At 55.5% G+C, this 23,798-nt stretch overlaps 5 protein-coding genes across 8 annotated transcripts; 4 read left to right on the top strand and 1 right to left on the bottom strand.

The window, feature by feature from the left end:
- Window positions 1-11: 11 nt before the first annotated feature.
- On the bottom strand, window positions 12-4,948 carry LOC127605461 (leucine-rich repeat-containing protein 24-like). Of its 3 annotated transcripts, none has more exons than XM_052072956.1 (8): window positions 4,656-4,948; window positions 4,123-4,334; window positions 3,490-3,576; window positions 3,231-3,422; window positions 2,971-3,139; window positions 2,636-2,901; window positions 2,071-2,562; window positions 12-1,304 (listed from the first exon to the last, which is right to left on the bottom strand). In XM_052072956.1, exons 2-8 carry the CDS (start codon window positions 4,321-4,323, stop codon window positions 912-914), a joined length of 1,800 nt encoding a protein of 599 aa, XP_051928916.1. In that variant the 5' UTR covers window positions 4,324-4,334; window positions 4,656-4,948; the 3' UTR covers window positions 12-911. The 3 variants fall into 3 exon arrangements, with proteins under 3 accessions (XP_051928916.1, XP_051928917.1, XP_051928918.1); XM_052072957.1 differs by having other exon boundaries at window positions 12-1,301; window positions 4,656-4,947; XM_052072958.1 differs by lacking the exon at window positions 4,656-4,948 and having other exon boundaries at window positions 3,490-3,691; window positions 4,123-4,269.
- A 275-nt stretch (window positions 4,949-5,223) lies between these two features.
- Window positions 5,224-7,746, top strand: dohh (deoxyhypusine hydroxylase/monooxygenase). 2 transcript variants are annotated; one of them, XM_052074048.1, is made up of 6 exons: window positions 5,224-5,349; window positions 5,827-5,933; window positions 6,162-6,329; window positions 6,392-6,492; window positions 6,941-7,199; window positions 7,368-7,746. In XM_052074048.1, the coding sequence occupies exons 2-6, from the start codon at window positions 5,828-5,830 to the stop codon at window positions 7,676-7,678; spliced, it is 945 nt and encodes a 314-aa protein (XP_051930008.1). In that variant the 5' UTR covers window positions 5,224-5,349; window position 5,827; the 3' UTR covers window positions 7,679-7,746. The 2 variants fall into 2 exon arrangements, with proteins under 2 accessions (XP_051930008.1, XP_051930009.1); XM_052074049.1 differs by having other exon boundaries at window positions 5,267-5,349; window positions 6,416-6,492.
- A 127-nt stretch (window positions 7,747-7,873) lies between these two features.
- rsph4a (radial spoke head component 4A) lies at window positions 7,874-11,308 on the top strand. The gene is made up of 7 exons (XM_052074044.1): window positions 7,874-8,387; window positions 8,945-9,170; window positions 9,279-9,566; window positions 9,904-10,353; window positions 10,520-10,661; window positions 10,732-10,849; window positions 10,913-11,308. Exons 1-7 carry the CDS (start codon window positions 8,299-8,301, stop codon window positions 11,145-11,147), a joined length of 1,548 nt encoding a protein of 515 aa, XP_051930004.1. The 5' UTR covers window positions 7,874-8,298; the 3' UTR covers window positions 11,148-11,308.
- A 448-nt stretch (window positions 11,309-11,756) lies between these two features.
- On the top strand, window positions 11,757-17,894 carry lonp1 (lon peptidase 1, mitochondrial). Its single transcript, XM_052074039.1, has 21 exons — window positions 11,757-12,290; window positions 12,664-12,752; window positions 12,842-12,961; window positions 13,082-13,229; window positions 13,327-13,440; window positions 13,574-13,635; window positions 13,844-13,973; window positions 14,062-14,145; window positions 14,239-14,307; window positions 14,485-14,636; window positions 14,717-14,855; window positions 14,933-15,111; window positions 15,183-15,270; window positions 15,513-15,635; window positions 15,701-15,817; window positions 15,908-16,048; window positions 16,174-16,339; window positions 16,410-16,493; window positions 16,718-16,845; window positions 16,935-17,099; window positions 17,426-17,894. The coding sequence occupies exons 1-21, from the start codon at window positions 11,763-11,765 to the stop codon at window positions 17,573-17,575; spliced, it is 2,976 nt and encodes a 991-aa protein (XP_051929999.1). The 5' UTR covers window positions 11,757-11,762; the 3' UTR covers window positions 17,576-17,894.
- A 931-nt stretch (window positions 17,895-18,825) lies between these two features.
- pde6d (phosphodiesterase 6D, cGMP-specific, rod, delta) lies at window positions 18,826-23,705 on the top strand. The gene is made up of 5 exons (XM_052074061.1): window positions 18,826-19,152; window positions 21,441-21,529; window positions 21,603-21,728; window positions 21,830-21,935; window positions 22,162-23,705. The coding sequence occupies exons 1-5, from the start codon at window positions 19,103-19,105 to the stop codon at window positions 22,241-22,243; spliced, it is 453 nt and encodes a 150-aa protein (XP_051930021.1). The 5' UTR covers window positions 18,826-19,102; the 3' UTR covers window positions 22,244-23,705.
- Window positions 23,706-23,798: the final 93 nt, after the last annotated feature.

The raw sequence follows: 23,798 nt of genomic DNA on the forward strand, positions 1-23,798 counted from the left end.
CATTTAAAAGAAGCAGACCTGATTTACAAAAGCACATTTAGATGAACACAAAGAAAAATGGCTGAAAGAGATGAAAAGCTACTCAAAGCATTGCGCAACAGCTGAGTTTGAAGGATTGGAGGTCAGTACAGTTGCGCTAGAACGTTCCAGAGGGTGGGGGGCGGCAACAGAGAAGGCTCGCTCCCCCCCCAGGAAGGCAACCAGTTAGCTGCGTAGCTGCTGTTGGCACCTTTTGGCCTTGGTGGAGGTCTCTGCTCGTTCTTATTTGTCATTTTTGGGTGTTGCTTTGTGAAATGGAGAGTGAATGAGCACGCGAGCAGCGCCCTCCGTTTTATTGGCACAACTTTGGCCGGCACAAAATGTTTCACCATGGGAAACGTCGTTGCGGCCCACCCACTCCAAATGAAAACAAGAAGACAACAAGAAGCGCTACATGCTAACGAGCACGACCACATTTGCTCGGACACTCGCCAGACCATACCTTTTGAGTCCAAAATGCCCCCACCCCCCCATTTGAAATGTTGCCCTCAAATGAGTCTTCGCTGAGTGAAAAAAAAAAAAAGGCCAGGGACGTGGATCCACGCTGAGCCGAGAAGGGCCCCCTTCCCGAAAGGAAGCCAGGCTGTCGTCGAGTTGCGTGACAGGGCCGCGCGACCTGACCTTTCAGGTGCGAGGTCACCCAAGTTCACTCGACCATAGTGGCATCGATTTCATTAGATTTTCTTTCCAGCGCGGCCGTAATACTCGTGCGTACACGAGCACCGAATGAGCGGCTGCACCGTTCAAAAGTCAAAGAGTGTCCCTCGAGTTTTTTGCCACGGGATTTGTCTCGCTCGCTTGCCAAGTACAAAGAAGAAGCGAGCGCGGCAGAAGACGAGCCGAGTCCAGAATGCCGCTCGGTCCGACGCCGTTCAGCAGTGGATCTCGTAGCCCATCCGAGAATCCACGAACAAGCCGGCGCGGTTGACGAATGCCCCCTCGCCCTCGGACGTCGCGTCCGCCTCGCCGCCCTCGCCCGCCGTTCTTCTCGCGGTGCCAACGTCGCCGTCGGCTTCGCCGGGGGGGAGCGCGGGGCCGTGGGACGCGGGCGGGTCGGCCGCCGAAGACCCCGAGCGGCCCCCGGCGTCGGACGGGGTGCGGCGGTGGGCCGCCGGGGTGGTGGCGGGCGGGGCCGGCGCCGACACGGGTTTGGCGCGGTTCAGGACGAACATCTCGTGGCCGCGCTCGTCTCGGAACTCCTCCAGCTGGGCGAAGGTCGTGGGCCCGTCCGAGTAGTCGTTCACGTACAGGATGCTGCTCTCCTCCTGATGCGCAACAACAGCGCCGCATTCATTGAAAACAAGCGGGGGGGGGGAAGCGGGATTAGTCTTGCAATATTTCAGGACAAAAAATGTTTCCAGAACAAAAAAGAAAGGAAGGGCCTTGCCTGGGTGGAAAAGTACAAACGCTTACGTGCTGAAATTATACTTTCAAAAAAGAAGCCATTTGCTTAAAATTCCAGATTTCCAGAAGAAAAAATTTTTTTTTTCAAATTGTCGTATTTTCCACACAATCAGCTGCTGAAGAGTATAAGGAGCACCTTCATTTTCCAAAACGCTTCAACTACGCGGCGCACTGCCTTATAAGGTGCATAGAAGAGAAGCTGCAATGGCGTCCACTAGATGGAGCTACGCGATCCTATCCGTCTTTATTGATATCGCGCTTTCACAATCGCTGCAGCCGTACCAAAGCGCTTCGCCGTAACATTTAAAACACGTTGTCCAAGAAATCAGAATATCGATCCGTATATAAGGCGCATCGCATTACAAGACTTCCCTGTCATCTTTTGAGAAAATGGAGTGCTTTGATTTATTGTGTGGAAAATACGGGAACCCTCAAAGAAATACTTCTCCCACAACTTTTTGGGGGAAGGGGGGGGCAAAAAAAAATCATATCATAACTAACAAGTTGTCTGGAAAAATGTGACTTTTCTCTCCATAACGTTTCTGGAACGATCGGCCAAATAACCTTTCCTTTCTCTTCATGGTGAAAAACAAGCAAGTCGATAAGTCGATGAGATGGGGCGCGAACCTTGTGCGCGGCGAGCGCGTCTTTGTCGCCTCGCAGACGTCGGCTGTAGATCAAGGCGAGCAGCAGCAGGGCGGTGAGCGCCAGCAGCGAGATCCCGGCGGCCACGGCCGTCTGCGTGGCGGCGCCCAGCGCGCCGAAGGCCACGCTGCCCAGCGCGTACAGCGGCTCGCGGCTCACCTCGCCGCCCCTCGGGCGCGGCCGCGCCGGCGAGTCGGGGGACGGCGCCCGCGCCCGGCCGGACGAGGACGAGGAGTTGATGGCCAGCTGGAAGGTGAGCCGCACGGCGCCGCCCGCGTTCCAGGCTTCGCACTCGTAGAGGCCGGCGTGCGCCGCCGTCACGTTGCTGAGGAAGAGCATCCCGCTGCCCGTGTCGGGGTCAAAGTGCGAGGCGCCCTGGTCGCTCTTTGGCAAGCGGGCGCCGCCTCCCAGGTCCTGCACCAGCCCTCGGGGTGCCGGCGAGGCCTCGCCCCAAGACGCCTTCCTCCAGGTCACCTGCGGGGGCGCCGGTTGCCTCAAACCCGCACGGTTGCCCTCGTTTTGAGTCTCGATCAAAGGTGGCGCTCACCTGCGGGCGCGGGTATCCCGAGGCGTGGCAGGAGACGCGCAGACTGTCGCCCAGGCGCACGGCCGCGCGTCGGGGCTCCAGTTGCACCAGGGGCGGGATGCACACCAGGCTGTTGGGCGCCACCTCCGCCAGGCCGAGCCGCGAGAGCCGCGGCGGCTCGCGGCAGCGCAGGCGCCGGCGCTCGGACGAGCTGAGCAGCCGCCGGCCCTCCTCGTCCATCCAAGTCCTCAGCCAGTGCAGGGCGCAGTCGCAGCGCCACGGGTTTTCTGCCGGCGGACAGGCGGCGTTAGAGCCTCGGTCTTCCCCTTCTCCGTTCTGCCGGCCGTCGAGCTCACCGGTGACGCGCAGCACCTGCAGGCTGACCAGCGGGCGCAGCGCGGCGGCCGCCAAGGTGTGCAGGCGGTTCCCGCTCAGGTCCAGCAGCGCCAGCGAGCTCAGGCCGGCCATGGCCTGCTCGCCCACCGTCTCCACGCCGTTGCGCTGCAGGTGCAGCTCCTGCAGCCGCTGAGGTTTGCCACAACAAGCGTGTCTCGTTTGATTGGGAAAAAAAAATACTCATTTTTGTCTCTCTCCCGAGGGTCGGCGCGTACGTCACCTGCAGGCCGCGGAAGGTGAAGTCCGGCAGACGTGCGATGTCGTTGGCGGCCAGGTAGAGAATGCGCAGGTGGCGCAGTCCCCGAAAGGTGTCGGCCGTCACCGAGTGGATCCTGTTCCCGTCCAGCGCCAGCTCCAAGAGCTGCGCCTGCGTCTGGAACGAGCCCGGCTCCACTGCCGAGATGCTGTTGTTCTGCGTGCGGGTGGGTGGGGGGGCTTGTTGAACCATCAGGTCTCATTTGCGTAATTGTGCGCGTTACCTGCAGGTAGAGGTAGTGCAGTTGCGCCAGCGGGCGCAGGTCCTGCCGGCGGATCTGACCGATCGCGTTGTCCTGCAGGAACAGCGTCTGCGAGGGCAGCGCGTCAACAACGTTGGACACTCGGTTAGTGCGAGTACAGTGATGCCTCATTGGAAATGTCACAGACGGCGGGCCCATGAACGGCATCGACGTGGCGGAGTTGCTGCATCGACACGCGGACAATAGAACACTTCGAGCAGACGCATATTCTTTATCCTCAGCAAAAAATGACAAATTAGTCTTTTTTTTCTGAGGTATGGATTTTTTTTACTCACTTTTCCCACTGTAGGAAATTATTATTTTGGGTGAGATTTTCTTCCTCCACCAAACTTTTTGTGGAGGAAGAAAAAACCCCAACACCTATCAGGTCAAATGCACTTTGTGACTTCAAAAAATACAACTTTTGGAAAAGACATTTCACTTGGAAAAAAAAACCCGATAACATTTGACAACATTTTTCTCTGGGGAAAAAAAGAAAATAATGAGATACCCTTTTGGTAGAAAAACAGGACTTATTTTCCTCTCAGTTATTTTGAATACATGAACGCCGCATTTTTTTATACGACAACAAGCATATTGTTGTTCGGTGGTCACCTGCGTGGATGCGGGCACTCGCTCGGGTAAGGCGAGGAGGCCGGTGGATCCGCACTCCACCGTCAGGCTGTAACATCGGCAGCTCGCGGGGCAGGGGGCGCTCACGCCCACGGCGGCGGCGTGCGGAAGGACCAGCAAGATGAGGAGGAGGAGGAGGAAGAGGAGCCGGACGGCGGGGGGGAACGGCGGCGGCGGCGACATGGCGACGCGCTCTGAAACCAAGCAAAAGCTTTCAACAAAGCGGCTACCGTCCCCCGTGGGCCCCAAAAGACGCTTCGGGAGGTACACCCGCACGTCATCCCACTAGGCTGGATACAGCGATCCTCCCGTTGGTGGTGAGGGCCATGAAATACTGACAAAGAATTTCACCAAAGTTGACGTCCAAATCATACTTTTACTTGGGCTCCGACATGAGGGCAAGAGCGCAGGCAACAAACAAAATGGCAATCGCGTGGCGCTTTCGCCATCCTCCATCTCGCACAATGGAGGCCGCGAGCGCGCCTTGACGTCGATTGCGACGAGGTGGTTGCTACCTGCTGATGAAGACGGAGGAAGAGGGACGACGACACGCTTTCACCGGCAAGGGGCCCCGAGGAGGAGGAAGATGCGCGGCCCCGGTGGCGTCCGAGGAATCCAAGGATGGAGCGAGAAGGAAGGAGGCTGAGTGCAAAGCTGCTCCTTGGTCGGCTTCGACAAAACGTCAGGCGGGACGGCTTCTTCCAAAACACGCAAGCCAGCGCAGGTGTTTCCTCGACGGCTCCTTTCTCCGCCCCCCCTCTCCCTTCTTTTCGGCCACCCGCTGACTCGCTCCGTTCTCTTCCGCCCGCCGTCTCTCCACAATAAAAGAAAGCTGGATTCACCACTTCGCAGATTCCTTTTTTCTTTTTTTTTTCAGCACTTTGAATTTCTGCCAGGTGGACTTGCGAAACAGTCGACCCACAAAATTATAACACATTTAAATATCCTAGTCAAACGCGAAACTTGAAATACCCTTCTTCCTCTACGTACAAAATATTAGTTAAAATACATAGACTAAAGTTCTCATTTCGTTGTCGACGTGTTGACGTCACTTGCGTCGCGTGACGTCATCGCGTCGACAACGTGAGGTAGGCGGAAGTCCTGAACGTGACGTTTGGGAATGCTCGCAAGCGCACACAGTACACACACGTTCGAAACGAGGCCGTGAAGCCGCCGCTCGACAACTTGACGATCAGAATTCATTGTCAGGTGAGGGGTTGTTGTTGTTGTTGTTGTTGAGTAGGCACCCCGCGTGTCGTTCAAAGTGTCACGTTAGGAAGCGAACGCTTCGCGGCAGTCTGTGATGTCTTGGCTGCCCACCCGAAACGTGGCTCGCTAGCCTAGCTTCCAATCAGCACGTACAGCTTAGCGAGTAGAGACGAGATTTAGTCGTCAGATGACTAACTCGTGGTACTACACGTTCATAAACTTTGCAAACATATGAAGCACACTCCGATATATCCCCGTGTAGCTGGCAACCTGGCCCGTGCGTGAAATCTTAACGCGCTTGCAATGTGTGCGTCTGTGTTTTGGGGATTACGTTTGTGTTCCTGTGACGCCCGAAAGAATGTGGAATATAATGTGTAAGGAGTCTGGTTCTATGTTTTCTGCACTTAACATTTGTGTATGTTTGTATAACGCTTTATATATATATATATATGTGTGTGTGTGTGTGTGTGGGAGCAGAATGGCCAGTGTGGAGCAGCTGGCTGCGGTGGGTTCTGTTCTGGTGGACCCCCGCCAGGACCTGACGAAGAGGTTCCGAGCTCTGTTCACCCTCAAGAACCTGGGAGGTACATTTCAAGGGATTTGGAGATAAAACCAAAGTAAACACAGCAAAAAATGAATCAATAAATTAAGATCACTTATCTCAGTGTCTTGTGTGCGGTTTAAACTCTGTTGCATTAACACGAGACCTTCCCCGAGGGAATTTGTTTTTGAAATGCACAAAATGAGCCAAGAGCGCGTGCTGCGTAGCCAAACGGCTTTGTGTTCATGTCGGATCGCGTCCCCTTTGCGAGGCGCCGAGGCGGTGGAGTGGATCGGCAAGGCGTTCGGCGACGACTCGGTGCTGCTCAAGCACGAGCTGGCCTACTGCTTGGGTCAGATGCAGGACGGGCGCGCCATACCCGTCCTCAGCGCCGTTCTCAAGGACACCCGACAGGAGCCCATGGTACGGCACGAAGCGGGTAAGTGCCTCGCGCGTCCTTTTCCCCCAAACGCTTGCGCCCGATTTCCGTTGGAACCCGAGCGGACGCTTTGCGTGCGCCTGCAGGGGAAGCCCTGGGAGCCATCGGTGACCCATCCGTTCTGGACCTGCTGAAGGCCCACTGCCAGGATCCCGTCATCGAGGTACGAGCCATTGAAAAATTCTACAGATCCCACTTCGAATGCCAGGCGCCCCCCCCCCCCCCACCAATTAAAGAGCGGTGACTGAGAAAAAAATGTTTTTCTCCCCCCATCATTAATTGTACCCCTTTCAACTTGATTGGAGAGAGAAAAAAAGTAAAAACTGAGATCATGTGGTTGCATAAGTGTGCACACCCTCTTAAAACTGGGAAGGTGTACAGAACGAACCAGTCAGATTCAAACTCGCGTTCAACGGGGATCAGCGCACAGCAGCCACTGATTGGTTGAAAAAGTATCTTTCTATCCCCCCTCCCCCCCCCCCCTACTTTGGAGCCCTGGCCAAAAAGACACAGGAAGTCTTCCATTTGAGTTCAGAGTGGCCCTTTTGGGCCCGATTGTCCCTTTTGGTTCTGAGACGAGGTCCACATCGCCGGTGTCGACGACCTTGCAGGTGGCGGAGACGTGCCAGCTGGCCGTGCGTCGTCTGGAGTGGCTTCAGAGCGGCGGCGACGACGACAAACGGCGCAACGGCGAAGCGGACGCGAACCCGTACTGCTCGGTGGACCCGGCGCCCCCCCACTCCCGCGCCAGCGTAGACGAGCTGCGCGGCCTCCTGCTGGACGAGAGCCTGCCGCTCTTCGAGCGCTACAGGGCCATGTTCGCGCTGCGGAACCTCGGCGGCCCGGAGGCCGTCCTGGCCCTGGGGGAAGGTGAGAGGCAACCGTGTCGTAGGGACCCGGCCTTGATTTTCTTAGCGAGTGGATCGTTTCCAGACTCCTGGTATGCTTTTTTTGGTGGGGGGTTTGCGCTCCTTGATTCTTCTTCATTTGCGGAACTTTGATCTGCAGTACTAGATGCCGTTTGTTGTGGTTTTTCAGGCCTGCAGTGTTCGAGCGCCCTGTTCCGTCACGAGATCGGCTACGTCCTGGGTCAGATGCAAGACCCCGCGGCGGTGCCGGCCCTGCGCGCCGCACTGGAACGCAGCGACGAGAGCGCCATGGTGCGCCACGAGGCGGCCGAGGCCCTGGGCTCCATCGGCCGGGACGAGTGCCTGGCCGTGCTGCGACGTTTCCGTGCCGACGGCGAGCGCGTGGTGAAGGAGAGCTGCGAAGTGGCCTTGGACATGCTGGACTATGAGAACAACCGAGAGTTCCAGTATGCGGACGCACTTGCCAGACTGCAAGGATAAATGCTGGGGAGGGATGTGTGTGTGTGTGGGTGTATGGAAATTAAAGTTTTATTGAAAACCAAAAAAAATGCTCCCCCTCAAGTGACACATCTTTAGTTGGTTCTCAACCGGTTTTTGCTCTTGTTTTTTGACTGTTCTCTTGACCCGTCCTTGTGACAAGACTTTAAGACTGGTTCTTCACTTGGGACGTGACTGTTGTTGGATTTTTAAAATTTTATTTTTCAAGATGGATTCTTTGCTTCTTTTTTCCATCGTCTAAGCCGATCACAAATTCTCACGGATGAGGTGTTTCGAATGCTTCACGTCAACCAATTTGCTGCCCCGTTTTGCGATTCGCGACTCCTTATTCGCGGTTCCGTCAGACTTGAGCAAGTGCGCGTCGTCATCTCGGTGCCGAGCAGCGGCTGTGTTGTTTTCTGTTTCCAGGGCAACCGCGGCGGCTCCCTCCGACGCCCTCGTTTGCTTTGACTCGCTCGGCCACGCCGCGAACTTGTCGTGCGCGGCGGAAGAACGAGAGCGTCTTCGATCGCGAGCGAGGGGGGGTGCTCGAGCAAGTTCCTTTGGAGAGACTAAGCGTCCGTCTGCCCTGCTCGCGCCCAAGGTGAAGGAAGGAAGCCGAGATGGACGGAACCCAGCAGGTCAGCCTGCAGGTGGCTGCTTCCTTCAAAGCGTTCCTCATGAAGAGCAGCAGCAAAAGCAACCTCAACCTGTGAGTTGAAAGCTCAAGCGCTCCATTTTGCTAATTGCCACACCGAGTGCGCGCGCCCCCCCCCCCCCCCCCCCCGACTGAGTCTCGCCAACTGTTTTTTCGCAACGGTGGGCGAGAAACCTCAGCGGCAGAAAGTTGGAACAATGCGGCGGGCGGACTATTAGCAGTCAAAAATGTGGGGCGTAGCGTTTACGTTTGCCTTTCTGACGGATTGACCCCTGTCGGCAACCGTTGTTCGGGGAGGGGGGGGGGTTTCACGACGGTCAACCTGGAAGCAGTCTGACGTCACGAATTTGACAACCATTAGCAAGCGTCGCCATTTGCGGCTATAAGCAGTCAGACAAGAGAAGTAGGAATCATCCACGATGAAGTTTACAACTCGAACCCCCCCCCCCCCCATTTTCCCTCCTACCTCGTTGCCCTGAACAAATTCCAATTCAAACTCAGAAAATAAAAGCCAGAAGGCACAAATTGACGTACTTCCCGACTGAAATGTGTTTGCTGTGATGAACACGTTGAATGAATGACGATGAGCGGAGGTGTGGCCAATTGTGCAGGTACGACCACCTTTCTCGGCTGCTGATGCGCGTGATCGAGGAGCGTCCTCACGATGTGGTGGACGTGATGGAGGACTTAAGTCACGACGTGAAGCTGCGTCTCTACGAGGACACGCAGAGCAGCCTGCAGGACCTCCAGCAGACCACCGCCGCCGAGGAGCTGGCCGAGCAGCAGAAGGTTCTCTTCGTCAGGCCCGAGGACGCCCCCGAGCACGAATTCGAGCTGGTGCGACCGCCGCGCGAGCTCCTCTTTGCGTTTGACAAGACCAGGCCACAAAATGGAGACGGTGAACTTGGCCTTGATCGAGACAAATGTGACTTTTTTGCCCACCAGGAATCGGCCCTGCCCAACGTGAGCGAGATCGCCTACTTCCTGGAGCAGGCCGGCGTGGGCTTGGGCCGCGAGGAGATGCAGCGGGTCTTCCTGGCCCTCAAGCAGCTGGTGTCGTCCTACACCATGCAGCGCTGCCGCCTGTGGGGCAAGATCTTGGGCGTCGAGAGGAGCTACATCATCGCCGAGGCCGAGTTTGCCGAGGGCGAGGAGGAGGACGAGGACGGGCCCGAGGAGGTGGCCGACGAGGAGGCCCGCGAGGTCGACGCCAAGGAGAAAGCCGAGCGCGAGGTGAGCGGCCGACGAGCGTCCGATGCTGCGGGGGATGCGGAGCACGATGTCGTGTGACGTGAAAGACGACATCCGAACAGCGAGTCAAAAAATATGCTCTGCTGTGGCCGATAAACCCGTCAATCCTTTTACATCGTGTTTGACAGGCGTTCAAATCGATTGTTGTGATACTTTTGGTGGCGGGCGATTGTTTACTTTGGTCACGTAACTGCTCAGAACGCCGCAATCCTTTGATATTTCACATCAGGGGTGCCTCAAGGTTCTGCTTTAGAACCCCTTCAGTTTCACCTTCTCCGTGTATGTTTGCCTGCTTGACGATGATATTTGGTGTCGTCAGATGGACCCCCTCCCCCAGTCGACGTACAAAGCTCCCCCCGTGGTGCCCAAGGAGGCCAAAGGAACCGGAGCCAACAAATTTGTGTACTTTGTGTGCAACGAGGCGGGCCTGCCCTGGACCAAGCTGCCGTCGGTCACGCCGGCCCAGATCACGGTGGCCCGGCAGATCCGCAAGTTCTTCACGGGCCGGCTGGACGCCCCCATCGTCAGCTACCCGCCCTTTCCGGGCAACGAGGCCAACTACCTGCGGGCGCAGATCGCCCGCATCTCGGCCGGCACGCAGATCAGCCCCCAGGGCTTTTACCAGGCCATCGAGGAGGAAGGCGCCGAGGAGGAGGGCTCGTCCGAGGACGGCATCGAGGAGAACCCCGAATATGAGGGCGTCCCCGTTGGGGAGCTGGTGGACTCCTTGTCCTCCTGGGTGCACCACACGCAGCACATCCTGCAGCAGGTAGTCGCACAAGCTGGGTCTTGGCAGCTCCTTGCCAAGTTTCCACACGCGTTTGGATTCCTCCGGTTTCACGCAGTTCCTCGCTCCCCTCGGACACAATCCTCTGCGGTTAGTTCGATTGTGATCCCGGGACCTTCGGTCCTCAAGGTTTTGCCGTGGGTTTCAGGGCCGCTGCACCTGGGTGAACTTGGCCGTGAAGACGGAAGACGAGTCCAACGAGGAGGAGGCCGAGGAGATCGAGGAGGACCCCGACGAGCCCGAGCCCGAGGTGGGCCCCCCGCTGCTCACGCCGCTCTCCCAGGACGCAGGTCGGCCCACTCCGCTCCCCGTTGACGGCGCGCGGCCGCAACGGGTCCTCACCTCGGCTTGTCCCGGCAGAAATCTTTGAGACGGTGCCGTGGAGCTCCAGCCTGTCGTCCACGCTCACCTCGCAGCACGCCATCGCCATCATGCGCTCCAACTGCTGGCCCGGGGCGTGCGCCTACGCGTACGCAAAGTAAGTTCAACGAACCGAGCGGCATCGGGCCTGCCCAAACTTTTGCCACCCTCGCCCACGCAGGAAGTTTGAGAACATCTACGTGGGCTGGGGGCTGAAGTACCCGGGCGACGGCTACAGCCCGCTCCTCCCGCCCCCGCCCCAGAGCGAGTACCCCAGCGCCCCCGAGATCACCGAGGACGTGGACCCCACCGTGGAGGAGGAGCAAGCCCTGCAGGACGCCCTGGACGAGAAGCAGGCTGCCGAGGAGGCCGAGGAGGGAGACTCGGACGAGGAGCAGGATGAGGACGACGACTGAGGCCGTGGCAAATGTCAACCTCTTTGGATAAAGTGCCCAAAAGACTCGATTTCATGGCAACAAAGATGAATTTGATGTTGATTTCACTGCGAGTCAGTGCAAACCGTTGCGTGTCGACGTGGAGGTCCGAAATGTCGGCGACGAATAAAGTCTACCCAATACAGTGGCAGTTCTTCATATAACGTGTGGAAAATGTCACATTTGATCTTCAGGCTTAAGGAAGAGTACACCCGCAAACAATAATAAACACATGTAACATATTCCAAATAATTCCTGTACAATATAACATTTCAGCACTGTATATTCGTCACAACACAACTCAAGCAGTTCAGAAAAAAATACAATGTACACATGAATTTTTTTTAGATGGTGTTACGAAAGCGGTAACCCACCGGAGACTTTATATTGGCAAGAGTATTTGTGGAGCACCACAAAAGACAAATAAGGATTACAATATCAACGAGGACACGAAGTGGAATGAATTTACCACCTGCGGCGTTCGGAACTGCTTAGTGGGCCACAGTAAACATTAAACAACCTTGACCCCGGTTCGCGTGGGTTGACGTGTCCGGTATTCGCCAATGACAACTGTGACGTCATCAAGCGTGGACGGAAATGGGGTTGCGCGAGCGCCGGGGAAAACGAAAGGCAAACATGGCGGCGTGCGTGATGATGGTGATGTTAAGAGCAGCGGGACTTGTCCACAGAAAAGCACCCCACGTCGTCAAAGTCACCCGGCCCGGGCACTTCAGGTTCGGCTTACGGCGGGCCGACGCACCGGGGCCGGGCGGCTTCCGCTCGGTTCGCGTGTACAACAGCGGACCTCGTCGCTGGACGCGCGTGACCGGCTTCCGTTCCGGCCTCTTCGGGTCCGGGTCGTCGCCCTGCCACCCAAGAGCCTTTGGGAACCGGGCGAGCGGCGCGGGATTTACCGGGGAGGACGGCGCGGAGAGCGGCGGTGGCGGCGACTCGAGCGGCGAGGAGTCCGGCGGCGGCGGCGGCGGCGAGGACGGAGGAGCGGCGTACGCCGGAGCTCAGATGACTGCACTGACCCCCATGACGGTGCCGGAGGTTTTCCCCAATGTGCCGCTGATAGCCGTGAACAGGAACCCCGTGTTCCCCCGATTCATCAAGATCATCGAGGTGAGGAGGAGGTGCTTTCAACTTTCGAGGACCGCGTCAGCCAATGTTTGTTTGGGAACCGGCTGTCATTGTCAACGTGGAAAAAGGAGAGCAAACGGCATAGCCAGCACGTTTCACTGATGGAATTCATTTGTCAAAGTGTACTAGTATGAAAACAGACGTTTCAGTGTGGTGTTTATCATCTTCTCTGCTGAAGTGAGTTGAGGAGCTTCATGCTGCCAAAAGTAGTCTTTGCCGCCATTTTGTGGATTTCTTTTGACAATCTCCAAACCTTTTTGTGAGGCCATCCCTTGTTATCTGGAATTGGCAGGGTGGGCCCCCTACTCCCTTTGTCACTCACAAATTTCACCTCGTGACGTTGTGCTTCCGGCAGGTGAAAAACAAAAGCCTGATGGAGCTGCTGAGGAGGAAGGTTCGACTGGCACAGCCCTATGCCGGAGTTTTCCTCAAGAGAGACGACAAGTACGTCCCACTCCCGGCTACCCCGTCCCGTCCTCGGCACCCGTGCTCACCTGTGTATGTATGTGTGTGTGTCTCTGTCTGTCTCGCAGTGACGAGTCAGACGTGGTGGAATCCCTCGATGCCATCTACACTACAGGGACTTTTGTACAGATCCACGAGATGCAGGACCTCGGGGACAAGTTGAGGATGATCGTCATGGGCCACCGCAGGTCAGGTGAAAGACGAGCGACCTTGTAGGCAAACGCAATTGGAATTATGCTGTGAGCACAAACACCGGAACGGGGCATTCCCGCGTAAGCTCGGCTAACGGGCCGCGTGCCACTTCACAGAGTCCGCATCACCGGGCGTCTGGAGGTGGAGCCGGAGGAGGAGGAGGAGGAGGGGGATCAAGAGGCGGGGTCACCCGAGTCGCAGGGCAAAGCCGCGTCGGGACGCAAGGCCAGGCGCGGCCGGCGGGAGGAGCAGACGGAGGACAAAGTGAGCCCCCCCCCCCCCCCCCCCGTGCAGGCGCTTTCTGTTTTGCGGTCGTCGCTGATGTCGCATTTCGGTCATTTGTGCTTTCGGGGGCGGCCAGATCGCCCAAGCCGACCTGATGCCCGAACTGCGGCCCCTGCCCTCGTCCGGCGTCCTCATGGTGGAGGTGGACAACGTCCTCCACGAGCACTTCACCGTCACCGAGGAAGTCAAGGTAGACGTGCGCGCACAAATCCAATCCTGATGAAAATGTCAATTCAAAAAATACAATCAAACTCATCCGAACGCCCGATTGGGTGTGTGCGGGAGTGGCGGAAAGATCAAGTCTGAAACAATATTCTGTGCAGGCGCTGACAGCCGAGATTGTCAAGACCATCCGTGACATCATCGCGCTCAACCCCCTCTACAGGTCACTTTGTGTGCATGTTGGTGTGTGAGCGAACATCGTTGGCATGGCTCTTTTGTGTGTGTGTGGACTCGTTTTGTTTATTTGTGAGTGTGTGGATGGATGTGGTTGTGTGCGTTTGTTGTATCTGCACCTGATGCGCCCGATTGCGTGCGGTACGTCTTGTAATGTCGCCCGAGCCTCCCGCCTAACGCGCACGCGTGCTCCTCAGGGAGTCTGTTCTGCAGATGATGCAGGCGGGCCAGCGCGTGGTGGACAACCCCATCTACCTGAGCGACATGGGCGCCGCGCTCACGGGGGCCGAGTCGCACGAGCTGCAGGACGTCCTGGAGGAAACCAAGGTAAGCCGCCCTCCGCCCTCTCGACGCTACCACGTGGTATCCGAATAGCGTGAGGGGACCCCCCCGTGGTGTTTGTGCGCGCGTGCAGATCCCCAAGCGTCTCTACAAGGCTCTGTCGCTGCTCAAGAAGGAGTTTGAGCTCAGCAAGTTGCAGCAGCGTCTGGGCCGAGAGGTGAGCGCCCCACGAGCAAGGAGTCTCTTTCCTCCGGGCGTCGTCCGTGCGCTAAAGGTCTCCTCCGCCGTTGTCGTGTGTCACGTCTGGCAGGTGGAGGAGAAGATCAAGCAGACGCACAGGAAGTACCTGTTACAGGAGCAACTCAAGATTATCAAGAAGGTGACAGAGTCCGTTTTCATGCTGTTCCGCCCCCCCAAGCGACAGACGAGTTGCATCGTCGGCGTGCTCCGGTGAAATAAGTCTTGATTCGAACGGGAAAAGAGGGGAGAAGCGGCAATAAAACAGGCCAAAGTTGAGCCATACGTCAGACGCGCAGATGACGAATGTTGCGTGCAGGAGCTGGGTCTGGAGAAGGAGGACAAGGAAGCCATCGAGGAGAAATTTCGCGAGCGCCTGAAGGACAGGACCGTCCCTCAGCACATCATGGACGTCATCAACGAGGAACTCACCAAGATGGCGCTGCTCGACAACCACTCCTCCGAGTTCAAGTGACAGCATCCCTCCCGTCTGGAGCGCACAACGAGACGAGCCGCGTCTTAACGTGCGACGCGTGCGCTCGTCTTTTCAGTGTGACCCGAAATTACCTGGACTGGCTCACCAGCATGCCCTGGGGCACCAACAGTGAGGAGAACCTGGCGTTGGACAGAGCCAAGGAGGTTCTGGAGGAAGATCATTATGGGATGGACGATGTGAAAAAGCGCATATTGGTCAGTGCCCACAGTTGGCGTCTTGTTCGCGTGGCTCCTGACATCGATTCCGTCCGCTCCTTGATTGGTTGGTGCAGGAGTTCATTGCGGTCAGTCAGCTGCGAGGGTCCACGCAGGGCAAGATCCTGTGCTTCTACGGCCCTCCGGGGGTGGGCAAGACGTCCATCGCCCGCTCCATTGCCCGCGCCCTCAACCGCGAGTACTTCAGGTTCAGCGTGGGCGGCATGACGGACGTGGCCGAAATCAAAGGACACAGGTGGAAACCTCCGTTGATGCTGCTTACGCGCTTATCGCCCGGACCCTTTTCTCATGCGTGTCCATCCTCAGGAGAACCTACGTGGGTGCCATGCCTGGGAAGATCATCCAGTGCCTCAAGAAAACCAAAACGGAGAACCCCCTGGTTCTGATAGATGAGGTCAGCGCTGCTCAAGTATATTTTCATATCTTTTCACCCAAAAGTCGGGAAGCATGTGGGACACTAGTGAGGACCGAGTCACTCACAGTGTCGAGAACTTCTTTGGAAACTGCCGCGAACAAGCCAAGAAGCGTGTTAAATACGGAAGGAAAGCAGGAAGTGGGTCAAGAACCCGACCTGGAACCGTGGTCGGGTTCTTGGTCCTCGGAGTGGTATTGTCGTCACGTGTTTTCGTCAACCAGGTTGATAAGATGGGCCGCGGGTATCAGGGCGACCCCTCCTCGGCTCTGCTGGAGCTTCTGGACCCCGAGCAGAATGCCAACTTCCTGGACCACTACCTGGATGTTCCCGTGGATCTTTCCAAGGTGGGAAGGCGTCGCCTCGCCTCTGCGTGAAACCCGTCCTCATCTTTGCTCCAAACGCGTTGAAGGTTCTCTTCATATGCACGGCCAACGTGACCGACACCATCCCGGAACCGCTCCGAGACCGCATGGAGATGATTAACGTGTCGGGATACGTGGCGCAGGAAAAACTGGCTATCGCCGAGGTAACTTCACGCATGGTCGGATGTCCCCGGTTGGGAAAGCCCTGGCGGCGTTGTTGTTGATGCCGTTCCTTCCTTCCCGCCGCGGTCCAGCGTTACCTCGTCCCTCAGCTGCGCTCGCTGTGCGGTCTGAGTGAGGAAAAGGCGTCCATCTCGCCGGAAGCGCTCGGTCTCCTGATCCGACAGTACTGCAGAGAGTCCGGCGTCAGGAACCTGCAGAAACAGGTGGAAAAGGTGAGTGGCCCTTTTCTTTAACAAAGTCCGCTCAACCGGCGCTTGGAGTCGCGGCTCGGCCGAATCGGGTCTCCCGAGCCGTTTGGCTAAAGCGTCCTTGTGGCTGCGGTGTGTCGCCGGGGCAGGTTTTCCGCAAGGTGGCCTTCTCCATCGTCAGCGGGCAGCAGGAAGTGGTCAGCGTCTCCCCGGACAACCTTCAGGACTACGTCGGCAAACCACTTTTTACTGTGGACCGGATGTACGACGTCACGCCGCCGGGAGTGGTCATGGGGCTGGCCTGGACCGCCATGGGTGAGACCCGCACACACGCGTGCACACACACACGCACGCGCGCACGCTACAGACGTTGTCGTGTGTGCAGGAGGCTCAACTCTGTTCATCGAGACGTCGGTGCGTCGTCCCTCCGCCAAAGACGGCAAAGGAGAAGGTTCTCTGGAGCTCACAGGTCAGACAAAAGCTCAATCGTCGCCGCCGCAAGTTCTCGCCATCCTTCACTTTTCGCTGCGCTGCCCTCACTCTTGACATGATTGGTGACATGTTTGTCGACACGCGACTGACTCGGTGGTGTTTTGTTGCCATTTGATTGGTTGACGTGCTTTCCGGCAAATTTCTTTCTGATGGCGCCCACCAGCTGATGTTTGTTGATATTTTCCCGCCACCCTCCTTTAGGCCAGCTGGGCGACGTCATGAAAGAAAGCGCCAAAATCGCCTCGACCTTTGCCAGAGCCTTCCTACTGCAGCAAGAACCAGAAAACGACTTCCTGCTCAACTCTCACCTGCACCTTCATGTTCCGGAGGTGAGCAACAAACGAACAAGGGGCAGCGTTCAGATCCCCCCCACCCCACCCCCGCTTGCATGGTTTCATCTTTGATGTCCTCGCGCCAGGGGGCCACCCCCAAGGACGGCCCGAGCGCAGGCTGCACCATCGTCACGGCCCTGTTGTCCCTGGCGACCGCTCGGCCCGTGCGTCCGAACGTGGCCATGACCGGAGAGGTGTCCCTGACGGGCAAGATCCTTCCTGTGGGAGGCATCAAGGAGAAAACCATCGCAGTGAGTCTCGCGCCCAAACGCTCACGCCCACTTTGGCCTTTTGAACCGCACGTCCGCACAAAGTCAAACGCGCAGTGGCAATATAAAAACACTCGCAGGGAGCGTGAAGTCGGCGCTTACGCTGAACAAACTGGCCGTGTGGTCAACAGCCAACCAGACTGATTCTTGATGGCCTCTTAAAGGCACACCTCAACACATTAATACACTAAAGTGTGTGTGTGTGTGTGTGTGTGTGGGTGTGACCCGAAGTGAATTTGAAACAAATTTACTCGTGTAGTGCAACGGCGCGGTCATGTTGAGCCATCTTTTATTTTGTTTGCCGGCAGGCGCGACGCGCCGGGGTGACGTGCATCATCTTCCCGGCGGAGAACAGGAAGGACTTCTCGGACTTGCCGGACTACATCACGGAGGGTTTGGAGGTTCACTTTGTGGACCACTACAGTCAAATCTACCCGGTGGTCTTCCCTCAGTCCTAAGCGCTGCCTCTGGGCCGAGTGTTGTTGTTTTTTTCTCCACCGAGTCCAGTTTGGTGGGCGGCATCGCGACTGACGTGCCGACAACGGACGAATGGGAAGCTGCGATGAACGCGGGAAGTGATGTCACTGGTTTGCTGGCAGCCAGGCTGGTCGACTGTTGCTCCCTTGATACTGGGCTGTGGACAAAGTCTCTGCTCATTAGTCAGATTTTTTATTTTATATTGTTGTCAGTGTATGTTTGAATAAATGCAATACCAAATGTATGATGGAAACAAAATATAAGAGTTCTATTACTAGGCCTCCCCCTATGCTTTTTTTTTTTTTAAACAAACTTACTCGAGATCTTGCACGTTTTACAGGAAGCCCTGTGGAACACCACCCGACAGTGGGGCAGTTCGTGACTCAGAACAACCGAGGCTAACACAAAAGGTTCTGTCGGCTCAATCGGAGCGAAAGCACTCAAGGGCGCTACCGCCAATGGCCACTGGGGGCTGCTAAAGAGCCAAGCTAATTGCTGTCGTTCAATCCAATAAAAGCTGACACACAATCGTCTGGAGTCTCGTTTGCCGGGAGGATGTCATTAAAAACTCGTAAGAGGCCACGGAAGACCTCCGAGACGTTCTGTTCACAAAAGAACGATTTTAACTTGCAGGTGCGCCTCTTTTTTTCGAGCAAGGCCAGGTTTCTTGAGCAAGAGTTTCTCTTCCCTCTCAAAAGAAGTCCCGAAACGCACTGACGACGAAGCAAATGAAGAGCAACGTTTCACATCAAACAGTAGAAGCAACTGACTACTGTATTTACATGGGTCCCGGGAAGTGCGTGGCTTCACCCTCGTTTTCAACTTTTATTTTGAACACATTCCTTGCTGCGTCATCCGAACAAAATGATCAAAGATCGCAGCAATAAAGGCAAAAAACATTTTATTTATAAAATATCGATGACAGTAAACAGTCCCTCCAAAGTGTTGGCGATCAAATCCGCTGGGAAGGTGTTGAAATATCGCGTTTTTTCCTTTTGTTTTCGCCGCGGCCAACGCGTGCGCAGTAGTCTGAGTGTGCACTCCTGCGCACGCGCGTATGACCGTGCGCGTGAGGCACGCGTATGTTGCGTGTGTGTATTGTGTGTGCGTGCGTGTGCGGTTGCCCCTAGTGACGCGTCTGGATCCCGCTAAGCCCCGCCTCACGTGTTGATACCGGGGCCTCGATTGGCTTGAGCGAAGTCTCCTCCACCTGCGATTGGCCGTGCTGGCCGTCAGTCATGAAGGCTGGGCTATATTTAGCTGATTCCATTATCGGCTCAGGGTTAGCTTGCTGCTGCTGCTGCTCCTGCGGCGACCGCGGCGATGCGCGTTTAAGCCCAAAGCGCCTTTCGAGTGCAGCCTCGTTTTCGGGCACATTTCCACGCACGTCCGCTAGCAGGCGAGCGGCCGGCTGGCGAGCTGACGTCGCGGGGAGCTAACGCGAACGGCAGCGCCTGTGCTCCGAGCTTGACTGAGCCCTTCGCGGGACGACGCGAGAAGCGGGAGTCATGTCTTCGGACGAAGACAGAGCCAAGGAGATATTGAAGGGTTTCAAACTGTATCCTTTTTTTTTTTACCCGCTGGAGGTGATTCGCCAATGTGAGATTTGAATTTGATTCGTCGCATGCTAACTAGCCGGCTAGCCGCGAAGCTAAAGTGGCTAAGTGAGGAAGAGGATGACAATTGAGATGAAGATGGTGGTCAGTCGCGGTGGTAACTTGCGTTTGGTGTCCGGCCCAGCTGCGTTGTCCTCCCGCGTGAGCGTCTCGTCACCGATGGCACTTGGCCTCTCGTGTTTTTGTTTTTGTTTTCCCGCGCTGCGTTGCCACTTTTGCCTCAGGTTAAACCATGGTGAAAAAGATTCCCATTTCCATTCCCCAATATTACAATTGCGATTTCAGAAGCAATTATTTTTTTCTCTGATCCTCTGCCAACGTAGTTCTCCCCGTGCATGTGTGGGTTATCTCCGGGTGCTGCGGTTTCCTCCCACATTCCCAAAACATGCATGGCAGGCTGATTGAACTCTCAAAAATGGTCCCTAGTTGTGAGTTTGGGCGTGGATGGTTATTCGTTTCTGTGTGCCCTGCGATTGGCTGGCAACCGGTTCAGGGTGTCCCCCGCCGACTGCCCAAAGAGAGCAAAGAGAGGCTCCAGCCCCGTTGCGACCCTTGTGAGAATAAAGCGGAACAGAAAATGGATGGATGGCTATTTTACATTGGAGTGTTCCCCCCCCCCCCACCGATAGATAAAGTGACCCATCAGTCTGTTTTCATAATCAAAACCCGCTGACCCACTCCTCATCTGTCATTCTACTTTACTTGATCCAAAGTAGCTGTGCCGCAACTGTCCCGGAGCCCAAAATTCCCCATCCGATGCCGCGTTGCGTTGTTGCCGTTTATCGATTGGACCAAGTCCTCGCATGAACCGTCACATTCGTTTCCTTCTCTCTCTCTCTCTTTCGACAAGCACAGCAGCTGATCCTGGATCAGTGGAAGCGTGTGTGTGTGTGTGTGTGTGTGTGTGTGTGTCCCGTGTATGCATTAGTGAGGTCAGGCTGTGGAGGCAGTGAGGTAATACTTAAATCCACTGGAACAGGATTTAGCACCTACAAGAACACTCGAGCATTCACGACACATTTAGAACCGCGAAAGGTTAACGCCCTGCAACCCTTGGCCAGAAATGCCTCGTTGAACCTTACATGTACTCCAAATTATGACCTGGGGGGGGAAAAAAAGTTCACATCGTTTTTGAACATATTAACCCTGGCAAAGGTCAAGGTCATGGTTAACAGGAGATGGTTAACCATGACCAACTGTGAGATGGTGGTCCACACCAGCGTTCTGGTGTTGAAGGCACTGGAGAAATCAAAGAACATCATTTTGGGACCCAAAAAGGCCTTCTGTGAATCCAATTTGCTGTCGCCGAGTGCGATGGCTCGGCCCCCCCAATTCCCTTTGAACACAATCGAGGCGGGGATGTCGGTGTTTTGTTTCTCCTTCTTCTTGGTCTTCTTTCCTTGAAAACAAAAGCTGCGCTTATTTTCGTCCTCCAAGCTTTGCGTATGCGTCCCGACACGGTCGCCTCCCCAGAGTGCGCGCACGGCGGCTGCGTTAATGAGTCCCCGGCGAGCCACCACGGCTGGCGGCGTTGAAAGACCTCCTCCTCATCTTTCTTCAACCTGAAAATCACGTCCAGGAGCTGCGCTTTGATGCAGGATGTTGTTCTTGAGGAACACCCGGCGTTCTCAGGGACCAAAGTTGCGGGGGCTTATTTGACGCCCTGGCGGCCGGTCGGGTGCAAGAAGACGCAATGGTGCTGACAGATGTAGTTGCCAAGGGCCTGCGTCTTGGGGCCGTGAGAAACTAAATGTGAGCATTGACCCCCCCCCCCCAAAAAAAAATCGCTGAAGAAAGCAAAAGCTATCAAGGCAAATTGTGAAGATTATTTTTTGGGGGCGTGGCCAACAGCCCTCCATCTCACAGAATCGATCCGGCTCTGCATTCTGCCACTTCCACATTCGGAACCAAAATGGCCAAAATGTCCGAGCGGCTCATCGTACGCTTTTGTGCGTCTGTCAAAGCCAGCGGGCGGGCAACCGCTTTGCTTTTTTTTGCTTTCTGGCCGAGGTTGGTGCTGAGGGTCGGTGAAGGGCCCGGCAGATGCGGTCAAGTCCGCCGTGCGCGTGACATGAAGTGCTGTCTGAAGGTGACAGGACGCCCATCGGGGCATGTGGCCCATCGCTGACGCTCGCAAGGAGTTTCCAATTCTAATGAAGTGATTGTCTCCTCAGTACTCGGGTCAGTTGTTCTCCACACTTCCTGTTTGTGCTTAACTTGCCACCGCCAGAAACTGGATGAACCTCCGAGATGCCGAGACGGGCAAAGTTCTGTGGCAGGGAACCGAGGACCTCTCCGTTCCCGGCGTGGAACACGAAGGTGCGACGGTTTGTCGGCGCGCGTCTCTTCTCGCGCGCTCACCTTTTGTCTTTGTCCTCCCCCCCTCGTCCAGCTCGCGTCCCCAAAAAGATCCTCAAGTGCAAAGCGGTTTCTCGAGAGCTCAACTTTTCCTCCTCGGAGAAGCTGGAGAAGTTCCGTCTGGAGCAGAAGGTTTTCTTCAAGGGACAGTGTCTAGAAGGTGATGGGCGACAGAATGTCCCCCCCAGGGTGCTCATTTCCACTTCAGATACGGAGACCTCAATGCTGTGCGTGTATGTGTGTGTGTGTGTGTGTGTCCAGAGTGGTTTTTTGAGTTTGGCTTCGTCATCCCCAACTCGACCAACACGTGGCAGTCGCTGATAGAAGCGGCGCCCGAGTCGCAGATGATGCCCGCCAACGTCTTAACGTGAGTCCGCCATCGTACGGGCACTTGTTGTTCCTTCATCCATTGCTGGATGGATTCCAAGAAGCGCCGTACTGTTACTTTTGTCCAAAATCTGCATTTTCTGCACACGTGCCAATACTTTTGTCCCGTAAAACTGAACAGTGCTGGCTTAGATATGCAGCAGAGTCCGTCTTTGAAATGGACGGCAGATAACACTATTTTTCTGACTTTTTTTGGGGGGGTGCAGTGGCAACGTGATCATCGAAACCAAGTTCTTCGACGACGACCTGCACGTGAGCACGTCGCGCGTACGCCTCTTCTACGTCTGACGTCCGCCGCCGTCTCGCCATCATCGTTCCGTCTCGCCGCCGAGGAAGAAGGCGACGCGCGCGCACCCGCCCGGCGCCGGGGGGGGGGGGGGCGCATGCGGCGTCTCTTTGTGACTGTAAATACACACGCGCCGATCCCGTCAGCCCGACGCTCCTTTTGTGCTTTGAACGTACGATCCACCCACGTGTTCTTTCGGCTTGCATTCACTCAGGAACCCCCGCCCCAAAATGTTTTTCCTTCTCACGATTAAAAGGTTTGGGAGCTCTTTCGACATTGTGCGGAACGCTTCTTCGGGCGTTCGGAGGTCCATGCTTTGTTTTCCCTCTGATGGTCTCTGTGAGGCCCAAAAGGGAAAGGACAACATGTGCAACTCGGCAAACTGAACGAGTAACGTGAGACGGTGCATGGCCAGTTCATAGCTTTTAATCGATTTGATTAAGAAAAACAAAACAAAAAAGTACATTTGTCAAAAGTAATCAAGTGAAAAAGGAAAATGACGCCACTTAACCCCTTCTTCCAAAAGAAGCCAATAGCCGATGTTTTGCACCTCGTCCCCTACTTATTTATTTTCTGCCAATCAACATCAATGCATGTGCGGATTTTTGCAGCCCTGGTCCTTATCCCTTGCAAATTGTGTGTGTGTGGGTGGGTGGGTGGGGGGGTCAATTGTAACATTAAAAGCTTGCATACCCAACCTTTTCTACTAATGACCTGACCTTGCCATGTCTTAAGTAATTGGTTAGTTAGAGTGAACCTAGTCATAATGCCAGCGCCTATTTGTGGTTTGTCACTTGCAAATTAAGCCGTCTACGGCTTTCGAAGGGGAAACTTTCCCCCGTTATTTTGTAAAAACGCCCAGCTTGTTTTTATTTTCACCCCTACCCGGACACTTTTTTTGTGGGGAGCTGTGGGGCACTTACAAGGAGCGTCAATTATTTGCAGATTTTGGGTTCTATTCTACATCGATGAGTGAGCAGACCCCCACGCGCCAGCGAGGCCGTGAAACACAAATGTTTGGTGGCACCCGATAAACCGACAGGTGTCAAAGTCCTGTCCTCGGTGGCTGCTTTGCCCGGTCTTTGGGAGGAGTTTCCCTCCTCCGACAACACCTAATTCAAATGATCAGGGCGGTCATGAGCTGATCGTTTTGAGTCGGATGTGTTGGAGCAGTTGGAAAAATGAGCAGGGAAGTGGCCCTCGAGGACCCGAGCGAACAACGCAAAAGGTTGGAGGTAACGCGTCTTCTAACCGCTTTGTCAGCCGGGTGTGGATTTGAATTGGTGGTGTCGTGACGACACATGTGTTTGACTCATCTGGACCAAAATGGCACATTCCGCAGTGTTGTTCTGGTACTTTTCCAGCCGGTCGTTTTTATTTGGCTTTGGTTTTTTTTTAGTCAGCGGTGTAATATAGACTTGTTTTAATAAGACTGAATTTGTGGATTAAAATCAAGTTGTAATACGTGCGTGTCTGTGTGTTGATTTATTTTACACATGAAAAAAAACAAAAGTTGACGCGTTTAAAGATAATTAGCTGTGGTTCCTGCTGTGACCA

Source organism: Hippocampus zosterae, chromosome 8, assembly GCF_025434085.1.
Source record: "Hippocampus zosterae strain Florida chromosome 8, ASM2543408v3, whole genome shotgun sequence".
Classification (NCBI taxonomy): Eukaryota; Metazoa; Chordata; class Actinopteri; order Syngnathiformes; family Syngnathidae; genus Hippocampus; species Hippocampus zosterae.

Excerpts from the sequence above, each read along its gene's own strand:
- pde6d (XM_052074061.1), top strand. The coding sequence starts at position 19,103 with ATGTCTTCGGACGAAGACAGAGCCAAGGAGATATTGAAGGGTTTCAAA. Across the intron at positions 21,530-21,602 it reads TCCCGGCGTGGAACACGAAG|CTCGCGTCCCCAAAAAGATC; the intron begins GTGCGACGGTTT and ends CCCCTCGTCCAG. Across the intron at positions 21,936-22,161 it reads ATGCCCGCCAACGTCTTAAC|TGGCAACGTGATCATCGAAA; the intron begins GTGAGTCCGCCA and ends GGGGGGGTGCAG.
- lonp1 (XM_052074039.1), top strand. The coding sequence starts at position 11,763 with ATGGGGTTGCGCGAGCGCCGGGGAAAACGAAAGGCAAACATGGCGGCG. Across the intron at positions 12,962-13,081 it reads ATCGTCATGGGCCACCGCAG|AGTCCGCATCACCGGGCGTC; the intron begins GTCAGGTGAAAG and ends GCCACTTCACAG. Across the intron at positions 16,049-16,173 it reads TGCAGAAACAGGTGGAAAAG|GTTTTCCGCAAGGTGGCCTT; the intron begins GTGAGTGGCCCT and ends TCGCCGGGGCAG.
- rsph4a (XM_052074044.1), top strand. The coding sequence starts at position 8,299 with ATGGACGGAACCCAGCAGGTCAGCCTGCAGGTGGCTGCTTCCTTCAAA. Across the intron at positions 9,171-9,278 it reads CCGAGCACGAATTCGAGCTG|GAATCGGCCCTGCCCAACGT; the intron begins GTGCGACCGCCG and ends TTTGCCCACCAG. Across the intron at positions 10,662-10,731 it reads GCCGCTCTCCCAGGACGCAG|AAATCTTTGAGACGGTGCCG; the intron begins GTCGGCCCACTC and ends TTGTCCCGGCAG.
- LOC127605461 (XM_052072956.1), bottom strand. The coding sequence starts at position 4,323 with ATGTCGCCGCCGCCGCCGTTCCCCCCCGCCGTCCGGCTCCTCTTCCTC. Across the intron at positions 3,423-3,489 it reads TGCACTACCTCTACCTGCAG|AACAACAGCATCTCGGCAGT; the intron begins GTAACGCGCACA and ends ACCCGCACGCAG. Across the intron at positions 2,563-2,635 it reads CGGGATACCCGCGCCCGCAG|GTGACCTGGAGGAAGGCGTC; the intron begins GTGAGCGCCACC and ends GCGCCCCCGCAG.
- dohh (XM_052074048.1), top strand. The coding sequence starts at position 5,828 with ATGGCCAGTGTGGAGCAGCTGGCTGCGGTGGGTTCTGTTCTGGTGGAC. Across the intron at positions 6,330-6,391 it reads CATGGTACGGCACGAAGCGG|CGGACGCTTTGCGTGCGCCT; the intron begins GTAAGTGCCTCG and ends TTGGAACCCGAG. Across the intron at positions 7,200-7,367 it reads CGTCCTGGCCCTGGGGGAAG|GCCTGCAGTGTTCGAGCGCC; the intron begins GTGAGAGGCAAC and ends GTGGTTTTTCAG.